Source organism: Cavia porcellus, unplaced genomic scaffold (genome assembly GCF_034190915.1).
Source record: "Cavia porcellus strain 051 isolate PalLab524CR breed Dunkin Hartley unplaced genomic scaffold, mCavPor4.1 scaffold_2, whole genome shotgun sequence".
NCBI classification, from domain to species: Eukaryota; Metazoa; Chordata; class Mammalia; order Rodentia; family Caviidae; genus Cavia; species Cavia porcellus.
In genome coordinates this window covers 84,133,712-84,151,192 of record NW_026947485.1, presented here as the reverse complement: position 1 = coordinate 84,151,192, position 17,481 = coordinate 84,133,712, and the positions used below count along the sequence as shown (strand labels likewise).

Sequence of the window (17,481 nt, the reverse complement as noted above, 5' to 3'; positions counted from 1 at the left end):
GCCAGAAAAATAAGGAAATTACATGGCTTATTTTTTGGTTTTGGTACCAGGAATCAAATTGAGGACTTTGCACTTGCCAGGCAGGTGCTGTGCTAGTGAGCTACATTCCAAGCCTCTATGGCTCCTTTTTTGGGCTTTAATATCCTCAGTTACATTTAAAATTATCTTCCCAAACACTAATTCCATGAAACGTACTGACATCTTAAAAATAAATTTTAAAGACCATTTTGAATTAAAGGATTCTAATCTTCACAAGAAATGTTAGATACAGCAATTATTGGAACCTTGCTCCCTTAAAGTCTTCTGATTCAACACAGTGCCACTATTTTTTTAAAAAAAATTCCTCATGGATCCACACATGCAGCCAGGATTGAGAACCATTAGTGCAATGAATGGAATATTAAAGTATACTTTTAAATCTTCAAAGTGAAAATCTTTTCTTAGGCAAAATAAAAAGTATGTTTCAGAAAAAAGTATTTCTAATCAGTATGATGAAAAATAAAAGCCACATAAAAGTCATAAAACCAATTATTTAATTAAAGCTATACAAAAAGAGGCATATAACTGATAAGGAAAGAATATTTAGAATGTTTCAAAAGATTTAAAGTAGGACACTTTACAAAATGCTTGTGAGAAATAAAATTCTTAAACTATAAGTAGAAATATAACATTACACAGAATACAAAATACAAAGACAGAAATAGAAAAAGATTATGTGTACTCCAAAGTCTGAAAATTATTAATAATGATCAAATATTTAGGTTTAAATTTACAGTTCCTGGCTTTGAGAGCCATATTACTGTACAATCTTCCAAGATAGTAGGCAGTATTTTTAAATTAACCATGTGTAGTATCATCTTCTACAAAGTCTTTGGCCATCTCTGCTGTGATCACATCAATATGACTAACCTGAAGAACAATTAAATGTTAACACAAAATTAGTTAAATCTTAAAAAATGTAACAGCATTTGCATTATACAGGGTACAATTTTAAATATACAGCCTATTTACACAGCATGTCAAATGATTCAGAAGCACTGTTAAAATCTTTATTTACAATGGTGTCCATGTGGGTTTAAAAAATATACTACATTTTAATGCTCTGAAGATACAGATAACTATCTATGCCTATCCACTCCACAACTTCCTTTCTACTCAGTTTATATTACTTTGCTATTTCATCTAAGAATTGAAAAACTGGAAGACACCAGGAAGACCTATGTGGTCCAACCAAATATAAATTAATGCATATTCTTGTTAAAGATCGTGCATTATACCGAATAGACTTGACAGGAAGATACTATCTCTCTCTTTTTTTTAAAACTTTTTATTGGTACTGAGGATCGAACTCACAACCGCCTGCTTGCAAGGCAGGTGCTTATGCTGCTGAGCTAAATCCCCAGCCCCGATACTATCTCTTAATAAAACAGAAATGCTACTAAAAAACTGCTAAACTCCTCAGGTATTTGGGGGATTTTTTGGTGGTATTGGTTATTGAACCCAAGGCCTCATACATACCTGTTCCAACCAAGCAATCTACCACTGAGCTACATCCTCTAAACTTTTTTTAAAAATCCCAAGACAGTCTCACAATGGAAATTGAAGCCCTCCTGCCTCAACTTCCCAATTAGCTCAGATCACCTGCCTGGCAAGCACAAGGTCCTGACTTTGACTCCCAGTGCCAAAAAAGAAAAAGGAATACCAAGTAGCTCAGGCTACGTGTGCCATCATACCCAATCTACCACAGGTATTTGAAGAAAAAGTTCTTTATAAAGAAACCAAATGAGCAATGACTTAAGTCTTCTTTTACTATTTAACAACATAAAATCAGAATTCAACAAATAGATTAAATACTATCAAACTTAAATTCTGTAAAATAAGGTTACCTTATTTCTGAACTTTACACCATAGAATTTGTCAGCTGACTCAAGCAGTTCAGGCCTAAAGGTAGTTGTAATAAACTGAGCATGTACAGCAAGTTCCATGATCATATCTGTGAAAAGAATTTAATAAATCCCTTAGCAGATCTGATTACTCTTACCTAAAATTCAAAACTATCAGAAGAGTTCACGACTTACATTTCTTATACATACATCTACCAAAAAAAATACGAAGCTAATTTTCATAACTGAGGTATAATTTTTAAATCCAGTATCTTTTTTTTTTTTTTTTTTAAAGACGAAGTCTTGCTGCACAGCTTAGGCTGGCCTCACTAGCAAGCCTGCCTCAGCCTCAAGTGGCTACGATTAAAACCACACAACATAAAGTTTTTACTAAAAATAAAGAAGAGGGGCTGGGGATTTAGCTCAGCGGCATAAGCACCTGCCTTGCAAGCAGGCAGTCGTGAGTTCGATCCCTGGTATCGATAAAAACGAAAAAGACAAAAAAAAAAAAAGAAGAAACTTCTAGCCCAGAATTAGAAATAATGTCAGAATAAAGTTCACACACATTCTAAAAACAATCACCTTCCCTCTGGTAACCATCTCCCCAAATCTTTTGAATTTACAAGAACTGAATTCTTTAACATAGGATTAACATTATTTATGATAGGTACTATTGCAACATTGAAAAAAACAGATTAAAAATTAAACTTGTATAAAAATTAAACCCTAAGTATGACTTAATAAGTAACTACATCTATTTCTCATATAACTAAACTTTGAAAAAAGATCTTGTATTAAAAAACTAGGCAGGTGTGGTGGTTCACATCTATGATCCCAGCACTTAGGAGAATGACGCAGAACTGCCATGCGTTTGGGGCTGGCCTGTGCTACCCAGTGAGTTCACAGCCAGTCTGAACTACACAGCAAGCGAGATCTTGTCTCGAAAACAAAAACTATTAAAAGAAAATTATTTTACTTACTGAATGTGTACCACCTCCTCCCAGTACCTTAGGCACAAGTCACTACATCAGAGGTCTCATCTCTAAACACATTCTTACTAGTAAGTACAAGACAAACCAGAGGGGCTAGAGATGCAGCTCAGGCAGAGCATTTGCCAAGCAAGCTCAAGGCCCTGCGTTCAGTCCTAGCACCAAAAACCAACCAACCAAACAAAACCGTACCTGACACTGCCTTTCTGTGTTGAGCATCCAGAGCTTGGTCAATCTCATCAAACAAGTAAAAAGGGGCTGGGTCACACTTCTGAATTGCAAATATCAGGGCAAGGGCTACCAAGGATTTTTGTCCGCCTGAAAGCTGTTGCATTTCTCTCATCTCACCTTGTTTTCCTGTAAATGACACCTAAGAAAAAGTTTTCAGTTAATGGCAGAATCACTATCACTTTTAAACATTAAGTCGCATGTAACTTTGTGTCTACAAATGTTATTGTGAAATAATGCATCCCCAAAAATTGAGTGTAAAGGTATTACCCTAATTCCAACTCCAGTGAACTGGTCAACTGATGGGACACTGCTTTGTGACCCAGAACCCCTCTCACTTTCACCACTTCCTTCTCCTTCATCCTGAGATTGACTGCCCTCTACATCGCCTTTCTTCATCACCAAAGTAGCTTTGCCGCCAGGTACCAACTTCTGGAATACTTCACTGAAGTTCTTGGATACCTTAAAAAAGTTTCAATTTAAATACACATTTTGCTTAGGAATTACAGGTATTACCGCTTAAACACAAACACTTAATAGCAACCAGAAGTACTCAATTTTAACAAGAAAAACTGATTAAAATCTTTTTAGAGCTGTATAAAACATATTATGTAAGCTTCTCACAAGCTCACTCTGTGTGAAACGGGGTTACCCTACAACTGAGAGCTGGAGACTGTCCCACTGTATGCTGTAACTATAAGTACTGTAAACATATACCTGTTTGAAAGTTAACTGAATGGCCTCGTATTTCCGAAGTTCAAGTACATTCATCAGTTCCATGATCGATTTGTACCCCCTATCAAGCTCTTCTTGTCGCTTTATTAACTTCTCTTTTTGCTCAGAGAAATTTACGAACTGATCTAGAGCTTTTTTGTTAACATGACTGTACTTCTTTAATTCAGTGTTGCACTGTTCAAGTTTTCGAAACAACTACAAAAAGAGAAAACAACATATAAATTCATGTACTGTAGGAAAATCTGCAGAGATTTCAAACTTAAAAACAAGGTTTACTTGTTTTAGGCTCAGTGTCTGGTACTTTTCAAATGCTTCCTGGGGCAGTGAGCCAAGTTCTCGAATCTTCTTCATACACTCTTCTTTCTTCTTCAGCAGCATCCCTTGTCGGTTTGTCATCTTCTCTAGTTCTTTTGTATCATGATTTATAGCATCCATGTGTTCTTTTTCCATATTTTTCCAACGCTCCATACTCTTCTGAAGCTCCTTAATTCCAGCTTCTGTTTTATCAATGGAATTGTCCAAATCTAAGATGCGGAAAGGCAAGGGAAGGGATGAAAAAGAATTAAAACATGTTAGGTACGTAGGAGTACCAGCTCCTCCAGCAAATGTAACCATTATGTACTACAAACATGTATTAATGGGAAGAAATTTTAAAAAATAAGATGAGGAAAAACAAAATCAGGCTGTAAGATGCATTTAAAAGTCAAAATGTTTTTTGAGTAAGATTTTAATCTCCCAAAATAGGCAACTTTAGGTTTTTTCAGTGTCTACATTTTACTGTGCAAATTCACTAATCATTTTTTTCAAGACAAAGTTAACTGTACATGAGTCACTCAAGACTTATCCTGAAACTGCCCATTATTTAATGTACACACTTATATAAAGCTAAAAATTTTCATTTCAGCAACTAAAAGAAACTTGATTTAGTCATTTATCTTCTGCTAAAACCATCACAAACACCTAACACTGCAAACATTTCAACACAGTTACTATTTATAATCAACTCACTAAGCTTCATTATAAATTATTTGATGATGGAAAACAAAAAAATTAGGAGCACATGATTTTTGCCTATTTAGATTTTTCATTCTGTAAGTGGCTTACTAAAACAAGGTAAATATCAAGTTTTACTACAGAAAAATGTACCTTCTGATCGTGCCATAGTATCTTTTACTCTTTTATTAATGGCTTCAAGTTCTGATGTGGTGGCAGTGAGAACAGTACCCCCTTCTGTCTCTCTTAGTTCATTTAGTTCCTGTAAAACATTAAGCCAAAAAATATGAATATTCTTAGTATCAAAATGTTATGACAGCCAAGGGCTTCTAGAGCTGTTGCTGTGTGTGATGGATAACATTGTTTATCAGTTTAACTGGATGAAGAAACACGCAGGCAATTACAGTGTAGGTGAGTCTGGACGGTGTTTTCAGAGACAACTGCCATATGTGACACAAATATAGGAGAGCCTCCCCGCCCCCGAATGCAGGTAGCACCATCCCGTGGAGTGGAGTCCTGGATGGAACGAATGTAGGAGAAGGCCGGACACACATACTCTCATGCCCTGCTTCCTGGTCACCACAAGTTGAGCAGCTTTCTTTTACCATCCACTCCCCCCATGGAGCCTCTATCATGCTACAGGTCTAGCGGGAAGGAGATCAGTGGAGTGGGGACTCAAACTTCTGAAACCATGAGATGGGCTGGGGATTTAGCTCAGTGGCTTAAGTGCCTGCCTGGCAAGCGCAAGGTTGTGAGTTTGATTGCTGGCACAAAAAAAAAAAAAAAAAAAAAATTGTGTACAACTGAAACCATGAGATAACATACATCTTTCCTCCTTTTAAGTTGACTTTCTCAGCTATTGTATCACAGTGACAAAAAGCTCAATAACACAGTTTGAATAGTCAGACAAAAATATATAGTTGCAAATACTGAAAGCATCTATTAAAAAGGAAAAGAAAGTAGTAATGTAATTACTAGAAAATTCCTCATTATTTGACCAGTACTAAAAAATATTAACTAACCTTTATTTAGTACCTAGAACATGCCATGAGCACAGTTACATGAAGCAGGTACTACAATATAATTGTACTTATTTTACACAAGAGAAAACTGGACAGAGATATTACATGACTTACTCAAAATCTCAACATTAGACAATAGTGCTAACCTCCCAAGCCACAGCCTCTGGACACACAGCTGGTTTTTCTGTCTCCAAAACTCTGACTTTTAATCAGTCTCTCAATAACCACTTTACCAAAGAATCCTCAAAAAAGAACACTGTACCTGCTCTACTTGGTCCAGGCGTTTTCTCAGATTCTCATTGAGGTAAGTCTCTACTCGAGTAATAATACCTTCCAACTTAATTCTTTCATTTAACAACTGTCTGTTTTCCTACAAATAAGAAAACAGGAAAAGTAGCAGCTACATAAACATGAACATTCTACATACAGGTACGCTGTTAATCTGCTGTCCATTATTTGCACTCAAATGAGGTAAAATGGAGTTTTTGTTATATCCTTCCAAGAATTCCTACACGTTCTTCATTTTTTCTCCCACCTATTCAACAGAATACCGATTTTTTTGTGTCTAACTGGTTCATTTTATAAAATATCCTGCCAAATACTGCTCCTGCTTTTCAGTTTTTAGATCCAATGCTGGTTGTTTACATCTATGCATTAAAAAATATCACACGTTATTAAGTGTTTAATCAAAACACCATTAAATACACAAAGCGGTAATATCCGTGTGTGTACATGTGTGCATACAGATATACTGAGAAGCCCATTTCACTAATGGATTTGTGCATTAAATGAGATGAAAAAAATGTAGATTTCTTATACAATCCTAACATACCCAGAAAGGCTTATAAAAACTTATTGACCCTTATTTATTCTTATGGTTACTAGGAAGCTATGTCTTGTATTTCTTTTGTGACAAGAGTCTTGCAGAACTGCCTGGCTGGCCTCCACCTTGTGACCCTCCTGCCTCAGACTCCCAAGTAGCTGGGGTAACAGGTGTGTACCATTGTGTTCGGATCATTCTTATACTTTCTCAACTTTTTCTTTTTGCATTCGTTTTTTTTAGCAAGAAAGGCACTTTTCCTAATAGCCAATTATCAATGATTTTTCTTTTCTTATCAAGCATACTTGCCTGCTGCAGTTGCCGAATTTCATCATTCAGTGCATCTACTCTTTTCTGGTCTTCTAGGCTAAGTTGAGAGAGCAAATCAGTTCCCAGTTCTGCTTTCAGTGATTCCCTGGTGGACTCCATAGCATGCAAACTTGCCTCCAAACTTTGTAAGCTACGTTGCTGTATGACAGTACACAGAAATTAGTCAATCTACTTCTCTTTGTTACAAACTGGAAACCATCTACTTACAGTAAACTAAAATTCAAACATTAAAATTAAAACATTAAGTGCTATACGTTGTTACTATTTGGTAGGCATTATGTGCTTTTTTACTTGTGTTATTTCTAACTTCTGATGGGTTATACTGGGGTACAACTCCATTATAAGTCAAGGAGCATATCTACCAAATTAAAAAAAAATTGGGAAAGAGGTTATTGGTAATTGAACCCAGGGCTTCACATGTGCTAGGCAGTGGACTATTGCTAACCTATATTCCCATTCCTTTCTAAACACTTGAGACAGGGTCTTGCTAAAGTGCCCAGAATGGCCTCGAACTGGTGATCCTCCTGCCTCGGTCTGCTAAACTGCTAGGATTACACTGTGTGCCAATGTAACTGATACTATTAATAATAATTTTTTAATACCAGGGAAATGAACTCAGGGCATCCTACATACTAGGTAAATGCTCCACCAATGAATTATTCCCTTGATTCTCTGTACTAATTAAACTTGAAAATTACAACTATGTAGTCAAGAAAAATACTAATTTGCGGTATGATGAGACAAAAGACAGATCATACTCCATGGTTAAACTAGAGTTTAACCAAAATTCTTTAGTCACAGTCATAGGAGCAATAAGCTAACAGAATCTTTTGAGATAGTGTAATTGGAGGTACTTCCTATTTCTTTCATACCTGATGTCAGGACTACTGAGATGCTGAAAGAATTTTGGTCAAAACTCAAGTGTGAGACAATAATAATCTATCCCTTTTAAGACTCATTCTAATAAAATCTGAACAAAATACAGTCAAATGTCGAAGAGTTCCAATAGGGCTTGGCAGACAAAAACAGTTAACTGAGAAATTAAATACTGACTACCAGAAAGTGATCCTATATCATGGTTAAAAATGTCCATTTGTCCAATTAAATCTGAATGCAACCTACAATGGAAGACTGAGAATGTGAGTGTTAAGTATGACAGAGACAGATGCAGATATACCAAAGTATAGGTCCAAACAAAAATGGAACGTATGAGATGCAATGGTAACCCATGTAACACAGAACCCCTCAACTCTACATAATTCAAACAAATCGTTAGCAAAAGACATACAGACCTTAGGCATAAAGGTTTTCTCAGACTGCTGCCTCTTCTCTTTCAGCATCTTCATTTCTGACAAAATGCTATCTCTGGATGCTTTAAACTTCCTCTGCTGTGTCTCAATCTGCTGCATTTGGTTCATCAACTGATCAATTTCATTATTAATCCATATACAAGGCTAAGAAAAAATCTTTCCAGGGTACATATATATTCTAAATTCTCATCAATTATGATAGACACCATATCATGATCTTTCCATTTACCTCTAAATAAAGTATTTTACAAAAATCTATTAATCACATTGCTGAACTAAATACAAGTGCTTTAAAAGCACTCAATCTTACAACATTTGATCCAGTCATTCAACTCTCAAAGTAACATGTACACTTATTTTATTAATAACTATATAAAAATTTAAAAACAAGCACGCCTCTTGGGAATCTCCTAAAAGAAATTAAATTGAACAATTTTATGTACTTTTAAATATCTTTTTCAGCCAACCATTTCATTTACTGTGAAATCTAGTATGCTTAAGGCATTATTTTATGGAGGAAAGTAGGAAAAATAGGTCTTTCCCAGTGTGGAAAAATCATCTAACTAAACTATTTAAAACAGGAAGGTAGCTGATAGATGCTGTCAACACCCTTTGTGTAATATTTCTCCTTACTTTCCTTGCGTTAGCACCTTGCCAAATTTAGTAGTTCTTAAGGTCTGATAATGCAGATTCTTGTAAGATCACACTTAATATGCCTTTCTTTTTCTCTGTTCTCTGCACCAATGGCACACAGCTAAAAACTTGAAGTCCAAAAAAATAACGATTTCATGTAGACAGTCTTGTAGCAGTAAAAATTAGCCTTTCAATGCTCAAGTACCTGTAATACTAAGCATCGTGTGACAAAACAGGAAGCATACTATAAGTACTTTTACCTTATACCAAAGCACCAGATGTTTTAAGAAAATAATGCGTAACTGTTCAGCTATAAGCTGAACTAATCGCTTTTCATGTAGCATCATCTTTGTTAAATAACTGTGGTTATTCACATAGGGCATCTGTGATCCATGTTCCCCACCAGCACTGAATCTGTACCCATTATGACCTCAAGACAAACTAATGGACACTCGTCTGACATCTATACGGTATGTGGCATTACTGTTGTCTCCCCATTCTCCTCCTTGAAACTCTACCCATATTTTCCTTTCACAACTCACTGACTAGACTTCATTTTCCACTTTCTTTGCTTAATGATCTCAAATCTGTTTGTTACTCAGGCTCTTTCAGACAACTCATTGATAGGTATTTAATAACAGCAAAAATCAACATTAGTTTTTGTTGTTGTTGTTTTGGTATGGAGGGGTTGAACTCATGGCCTCACACTTGCCACGCAGGTGCTTGTATTGCTGAGCTAAACCCTTGACTCCTCAGAATTACTTTTTCCTCTTATTCTTTAGAAATAAACAGACAAACACAAACTCTTTGCCTTAAACTAAAGCCAAAGTGAAATACACGGAACATCTTTCCCCCATACATATGAAAAACCACATCCAATATGAAAAAGATTATATATTACAATTTTTAAAATGTAGTTCTATCTTTAAGCAGAAAACCAAAGGATATTTTCAATATTTCTGCGCAGATTTTCATTAAGCTTTGCTTCAAGCTCCCCAAGTTCTTCCTCTGCTTTTCTAACATCTTTTTGTAATTCAAGTCGAGATTTTCTAGTGTCATAATAACCTCCAGTGAGAGCACCCCGATGACTGACTTGGTCACCTGTAAACAAACAGAAGAAAGGTAGTGATTCTGTACAAAACTACTATATTCAATGATAAAAATGACTTAAAAGCCAACAGTAATCAAAAGACTTTAGAGACCTAAAAAGAATTTAAATACATAATATAACAATTAAAAAGAATTTAAGCTACCCTAAAAAACTTCACTTTCCAATGCTGAAATTTGTAAAGTAAAAAAAAAATTAATAATAAAAATGTGCGTTCTAGGTGAGGTTGAACAGCTTTCAAAAAAAAAAAAAAAGAAATGCTAAACACTAACAAGGACGTACTGACAAGACACAGGATCTAGCTTGAACTCCCAACAGCCACATTTGGGAATCTGACCATTAAAACTAATACCAGTTCCTAAATATCAAGCACCGACTGTTTGTACTTTCACTTGAACAAACCAGTATTTTTTTTTAAATGAAATAATTGGATACGAATTATCAGATACTGTCAAAACTCAGAGTTAATTACAATATAAGATGCATTCATCATAAGACTTATTATTATATAGCTTATTATATGAGTTAAATAGTTCATTAGAAGTATTCAAAACAAAGACTACTACTACAAACCTTCCAAAGTAATGCAGTCCATGGTGAAAGCACGGGCCAGCTGGGTTGAAACTTCCATGCTACGACAAATAAGTGTCTTTCCAAACACATGTTTAAAAGCTTTGTCAAATCTGGGGTTGTACCTCAATTTACTAATCATCGGAATAGCATCCTAAAAAGGAGTATTTAATTAATAATCAGAGAGATCACAATACAGTTAACAGCTACCTGAAGAATTATGGTTTACAACTGTAAGAAATACAAAACTCATATATTCCAATGTTTTAAAACTACTGGCTTTCTTTATTGAAGAAGTTACAACAGTCATTCTACTGAAATGTCGTGGAAATTTTAAGCATGTAAGACTTTTAATAACAGAACTTTGAGATAAAAGAGCTTCGTGGCTCTAAAGCCAGAGTTCCCAACTTTAAATCCTAGTTTTCCACCTATCACATATGTGCTCTAGATAAGTAACTTCTCTAGATAAGTTATACTATTTATCTACTTTCATTATAAAGCTGTAAAAATTACTTTAAAAATAAAAATAAATTTAAAAGTTAGTTAAACACAAAATACTCAGGATAGTATCTGTCACTCATACGTCTATACAAACAAAACTAATAGTATTTCCTCAAAATATTTTAATTTTATATATTACATACATCTAAATTAGCTATCCAGAAAACATTTTCACATGAAAACATTACTTTTTCTTCTTTTTCAAAAGGATTTTTTCCTGCTGCAAAAGAACTTTTAGATTTTTTTCTAAAAATTATGAAATACATAGAGAAAAATGCAATATACATGTTAAATTAATAAAGAAAACCCCAGTATAACTACGGTACTGCTCACAGTCCAAAAGCTATTACTGTCCCTTTCCTAACCACAGAGCAGTCACTGGCGGTGGTTACCTCCTGCTGGTGATTACGGTTGTGCTCTGCTTTTCGCCTCCTTATACCTCCTTCTAGTTCAGTCATCTAAATTCAATTTTATGCTTGAGGAATGGAACAACACTATGAGTATTCTTCTGTATCTTGTTTCATTCATATATCATGTAGTGAGACTCAATTTTGCTTCCCAACACTCTAAATATCATTTTTATATTTAAAAGCAGAATGAGTTTAATCCTTTAGAGGCTTCTAAGATTCCCAAAATTCCACTTAAATTGTTATCATTCTAATGTGGTTTCAACCTAAACCTTAAGGATGAAAGTTGGTGCTACCATCAATATTCTGAGGTCAAATACTTCAAAGCAATTAATTTTTTCAACAGTGATCTCTAAAGTTTAATTCATTTAAAGCACACTTACTAGTAATAAAAGTAACATGCTTTCCAATTCTATCAATTGCTAGCCACCTTTAATTTATAAACTATTTTAAAACCATATCCAGAAGAACCAGGCATGGTGGTTCACACCTGTAATCCCAGCATTCTTAATCCCAGCACTCGGGGGCTGAGGCAGGAGGATTGTTTCGAGTGAGAACAGCCTGGGCTACAAAGTGAGCTCAAGGCCAGCCTGAACTACATAGCGAGACGCTGTCTCAAAAAAAGACCAAAAAAAAAAAAAAAAAAAAAAAAAAAAAAAAAAAAAAAAAACACAACCAGAAAACTTAAAAATACTCCCTTTAAATGACAGTTCCTCAACATTTTCCCCAATTCCCGCACTTTATCTACACATTTGGAATATTTGTTTCAAGTCTGACTATGACCTGTTTTCCTTCTCAATCAGTGATTCCAAGTATACAGCACCTGAGCATTAGCCTGTATTAAGCAGATTCTATGATAAAAGTATTTCTCAATAAGAGACACTGACTTACATTGGTTTCAGGATAGGCCGTGTCCCTGACATCTAATTTGTTAAGAGGCAGAAAAGTGACCTCTCCAGGAAGATTCATTTTATTAAATTCCATTAAAATCTTTGTGCTCACTTCATCCGAATCAACAATGTGATAAAATAACCTACATAAAACAAAGTAAGACACGTCTTTACCAATGAAGTGTTACAAACATGAAGCAAAAAATTCATTTTTTTCCTAATGCAACAGAATCTGTATTGGAGGAAGAAAAGGATACTGAGAAAACGCCAATGGCAAGTGAGAGCCTCAAGCGGAGAAAAGTTCTAGTTTCTATAATTAGAAATATTTAGCATTTACTTCAATTATGAGAAAAACATAGAAGACAGATTGTACAAAAACTATAAAAAGTTGCATCTTATGTTACTCCTGTATCCTTTCCAAGTCCTGTAAATAGCAATAAAAAACTTTTACCTGTTCCCTGCAGTGACTTCCACGCATGTATAGAAGGCTGGCTCACATTCGAAGTTATTCATCACAATGCCATGATAGCCGTTTTGAACATGCTGGTTTATTCCTTTTCGACGAAAGTGGTCTAGCACTTTGTTTATGCTGTCTATTCCATTTAAAATGGCCTGTAAATTGTTTAGTGAAAGACACTGTCACCAATGGCAGTCCTGCTAAGAAATAAGCCCACTGGGCGTACATTTCAATATATACCAGACAGCCACTCACAGACAAACACACTATCCTTAAAAATATGCCAAGCCCAAGTAACATTTCATGTTATGCGTTCTGCTCTATGACGCTGTTAGAAATGGGGCCATCACCTAAACATCAAGTGTTACCATTACTACCAGAGATGGCACAGCTGCTTAATTCCTGCTGTTTCATATTCATGGAGTAAGGGATTTGGACTCTATTCTGCCACTGGAACTACTAGTTTGAAGCTAACTCTGGCAGGATATCGGCTGACTCTAACTCAGGTAATGAAAAGAGCCTGCCCACCTTTCCCGTTGCCGCTCTAAGAAGTTGCTGCTTCTTTTCAAGATCTTCTCTTTTGGCAGCAAGTGCTTGCTGTTCTGCGTTCTCCTCTCTCCACAGGTAACTAAACAACAAAGGTCAGACAGCCTTTAATTTTAAATACATAAGATGCACTAAGACTGCATGGTTCAGAGTAAGAACTAACATCACCTGAATAAGTCATTTTTAACTAAAAACCAGGTAACAACCAGTAACGAGAATTACTAAAAATAAATAAATTAGTAAATAAATAAAACATATTTTCATCTATACTAACTTTCTTTCACTTTGTAATTCATCCTTCTTATTTTTTACTTCATAGTATTTTCTGTCTAATTCTTCTACTCGAGCTTTGACTTCATTAAGATCCTGATCCAGTTTCTGTGGAAATAAAAAAAGAATACAAATTTAAATTCAATTTCATCACAAAACTCTGATCACATAGGAACTACCACAAAGAATCAACAACTGGAATCTCATCCTATTGAAAAACTTTTGCGCAGCAAGAGAAACCAACAGGGCGAAGAGACAACCCACAACGTGGGAGAAAATGTTTGCCAGCTGTACCTCAGACAAAGTATTACTATTGAGAGCACACAAAGAATTTTTTAAAAATCAGTCCTCCTAGATTTAAAAAGCCAATCCAAAAACAGGTATCTGAGATAAATACTTCTCAGATAAAGAAACACAAACAGCAAATAAGTATGTACAAAATTGGTCAACATCATTGGTCATTTGAGAGATGCAAATTAAAACAACACTGTAGCTGGGCATGGTGGTGTATGCCTGCAATCCCTGCACTCAGGAGGCTGAGGCAGGAGGATCTTTGCAAGTTCCACGCAAGTCTGGGTTACAAAGTGAGTTCGAGGTCAGCCTGCACAGTGAAACTCTGTCTCAAAAAGACCAAAATAAATAAATAAATAAATAAACAAACACTGAGTTTCCACCTCACTCCAGAAATAATGGCTAGTATCAAGAAACCAACCAGTAACAAATGCTCGGGGTGCTGTGGGGAAAAAGGAACCTTCTCTACTGTTAGTGGGAGTGTAGACTGGTGCAACCACTCTGGGAAATCAGTGTGATGATTCCTCAAAAACTAGAACTACAGGTCCCATTTGGCCCAGCTATTTCCCTTCTGGGTATCTATCCAGAAGAATTAAAAACAACATACCACAGTGATACATGTGTGTTCATAGCAGCACAACTTGTAATAGCTAGATCCTGAAAATAATCTAAGTGCCCATTAACTGAAGAATGGATAAAAAAAGATAGGGTTTTCTATATAATGGAGTACTACTCAGCCATAAAAAAGGATAAACTGGAGACTTTTATAGGTAAATGGATGCAAACTAAGACCATACTCATAAGTGAAATAAATAAGACACATAAGTAAACACTATTGTGAAAAGCTAAAACAACATGTATATATGTATATAAAAAACATAATTAACATAGTTATACTACTAATTTCTCTAAGTTCACTGAAGAGAAAGATTGGTGCTGATACTATTCAGAAAACTGAATACAGATTTTCTTGTGCTCTGGGCGAATGACTTGGGGACAATGAGCAACGTATGCACCATTGTTGCCCCTGATTGATGTGTTTTGAAACTTTTATTTTTCTCTTTGAAATAAAATGGATTTGAAAAAAAAAATTCAATTTCATCAAACTAATTCAGGACAGAGATCAATGATTCCAAAAAGAGAGGACAGGGGGAGAACATGGCAGACAAATAACAGCAGCCACGGAGGCTCTCTGAAATTAACAGTTTAGAATCCAGGAGTGGTGCCATGTGAGGAGTCCTACGCGAGGGGAGATGTACCCTGCCGACCCAGGAACGAACTAAGCTGAGAGAAACCAACTGGAAATGCAATCCTGATGCTATAACAGGAACAGACAAAATCTCAGTGCAGAAGCTGGATCCCACGCCACTGGAAGCCGCGATTTGAATTTCCTGCTGCTGCTACCGCTTCCCAATCCACACGGCAGTGAGAGAGACACACGAAAGCTCTGAGAGCTGGAATCGGCGAACCAAACGGCATTGAGAGCGGGACTGGCAGGGAGCCCTGCATCGACCTGCGATGAGTGAGAGAAATGGGGACCCTTTCATAGACTAGGAGGCGCCAACAGAGGACATTCTGGGAATGAGCAGACTAGCCGGAACAGGGCCCTGTAGTGACTTTAGTCGCATATTCCCCTCTCAAGCGGGAGTGGTAGAGAGCACTTGGCCTGGTGACGCCGCGGACTAAGATCCAGTAGGCTAGCCCAAATCAGGTCCCTGCGCCTGGCGGTGCACCCTAGCAGTGAAGCATTCAGTAGTAGGTTGACCTGGAGGGGTGGGCCCAGCAGAGGCTGCCCTGGTCTGTGTCTCCCTAGTACACTGCAATGGGCAGGAACACCTAGCCGGCGAATTCAAACAAACTGTAACAGACAAAAAGAAAAAAAAAAAACTGGGCCTCCTACATACGCTTGTATGGAAGGAACAAAAAGTATGGGAAAAGGGAGCAACAAGAAAGGGTCCTCCCCAATCCTGAGAACACTGATCCAGGAAAGGTAAATGCAAAAGAGAATGAAGACAGAAAACATGCAATATCGGATACGGCACCTATAGACATAAAGCGGTATCTCCAGAGCCTCATAGATGAGTTCAAAAATGAAGTATTTAATGAAATAAAGCAAGAAATAAGTAGAATAGTTAGAGAAATGCTAAGCACTGCCCAAGAAAAAACAGATGGTAGAATGGAAGAACAGAAAAAAAGGGGAGAATTGTTTGATGGAGAAACGAGAGAAAATATAGAATATGTGAAGCAGATTCAAAGAGATTACCAGGAAACTAAAAACTCTATTGAAAGCTGGCATAACAGCTTAAAAGAAACTAAGGATAGATTATCACACCTGGAGGACAGATTTGTAAGGTGGGAGCATGAAATGAAAAACTTCTTAAAAATAACAAGAAAACAAACAGCAATAATACAAAGACTAGAAGATGATAAGAGGATCTATAACTTAAGAATTAAGAATATAAAAGAAGAAGTAGCGACTCAAACAAATGAACTACAAAAGCTATTCACAGAAATAATCCAGGAGAATTTCCCTAATTTAGCAAAAGGTAAAGATACTGATGTATGAGGCATACAAGACCCCAGCCACCTACAACCCAAACAGAGCTACATCCAGGCATATAATAATCAAAATTCCAGAAATCCAATATAAGAACAGAATATTAAAAGCCGTCAAAGACAAGAAACAGATCACTTACAAGGGAACACCCATCAGAATTACAGCAGACTTCTCGGCACAAACCATCAAATCACAAAGAGCGTGGGGAGAAATAATTCAAGCTTTGAAAGATAATAACCTCCAGCCAAGATTGATATATCCTGCACAACTGTCCCTAGAAATTGATGGAAAAACAAGGTGCTTCCGGGATAAAGAGAAACTAGGGGAATTTGTAACCACCAATTCAACTCTCCAGAGATTACTGCAGGATATTCTAAAAATGAAAAATACCAAGATTCCAGAAACAGTGGCAGAGCGGCCACAATGAATGGAGCAGAAAGCGAAATGAAGAGGACAAACTGACAAATAATGACAGAAAAAGAGCTCAACAGAAATGAGGCAGAGAAGGCTGGATGGTAGGAACAGCCATTTTAGAGAAAACAAGACATCATAATAGCTAGTACTGATTTAATATCCTCTTGTTTTGAAGTCCCATCAATCTTTTGTTCTTTGGTCTCCATCGGTTTTAACGTGTTGTATCTTAGTGGATTTTATTATATGTGATAATATAAACAAAAACTCTTATAGACAAGGAGATTATATAGAAATCATTGTTTAATTTCTGTTAGTTGATTCTAAATACCCTGTAATACTGTCATTCTCTTGACCGGTTTTACATTGTCTTGATATGTTTGATGCTACAGTATACGAAGTTATACCCAAAGATTTTAAGGGAAGAGACACTATGGTAACTACTATTATGTCGAGATTATCTTGTGGTGAAACACTATTTTGCTTAAATGGCTATGTTTTGACCTGCGGTTTTGTTGTTATGCCCTCTT

The 17,481-nt window shown here is 36.1% G+C and overlaps 1 protein-coding gene across 1 annotated transcript in view; it reads right to left on the bottom strand.

Annotated features, from left to right (window-relative positions):
• Positions 1-512: 512 nt before the first annotated feature.
• Positions 513-17,481, bottom strand: part of Smc3 (structural maintenance of chromosomes 3) — a 33,246-nt gene continuing 16,277 nt past the window's right edge. The window contains exons 14-29 of the mRNA XM_003475165.5: positions 13,697-13,800; positions 13,405-13,504; positions 12,871-13,031; positions 12,421-12,562; positions 10,625-10,775; positions 9,892-10,044; positions 8,293-8,444; positions 6,980-7,138; positions 6,113-6,220; positions 4,982-5,090; positions 4,112-4,359; positions 3,818-4,030; positions 3,371-3,562; positions 3,065-3,242; positions 1,887-1,993; positions 513-909 (exon numbers count right to left, since the gene is read on the bottom strand). Coding sequence (XP_003475213.1) covers positions 838-909; positions 1,887-1,993; positions 3,065-3,242; positions 3,371-3,562; positions 3,818-4,030; positions 4,112-4,359; positions 4,982-5,090; positions 6,113-6,220; positions 6,980-7,138; positions 8,293-8,444; positions 9,892-10,044; positions 10,625-10,775; positions 12,421-12,562; positions 12,871-13,031; positions 13,405-13,504; positions 13,697-13,800 — 2,349 coding nt within the window. The 3' untranslated portion in view covers positions 513-837. The remainder of the gene's footprint in view (positions 910-1,886; positions 1,994-3,064; positions 3,243-3,370; positions 3,563-3,817; positions 4,031-4,111; positions 4,360-4,981; positions 5,091-6,112; positions 6,221-6,979; positions 7,139-8,292; positions 8,445-9,891; positions 10,045-10,624; positions 10,776-12,420; positions 12,563-12,870; positions 13,032-13,404; positions 13,505-13,696; positions 13,801-17,481) is intronic.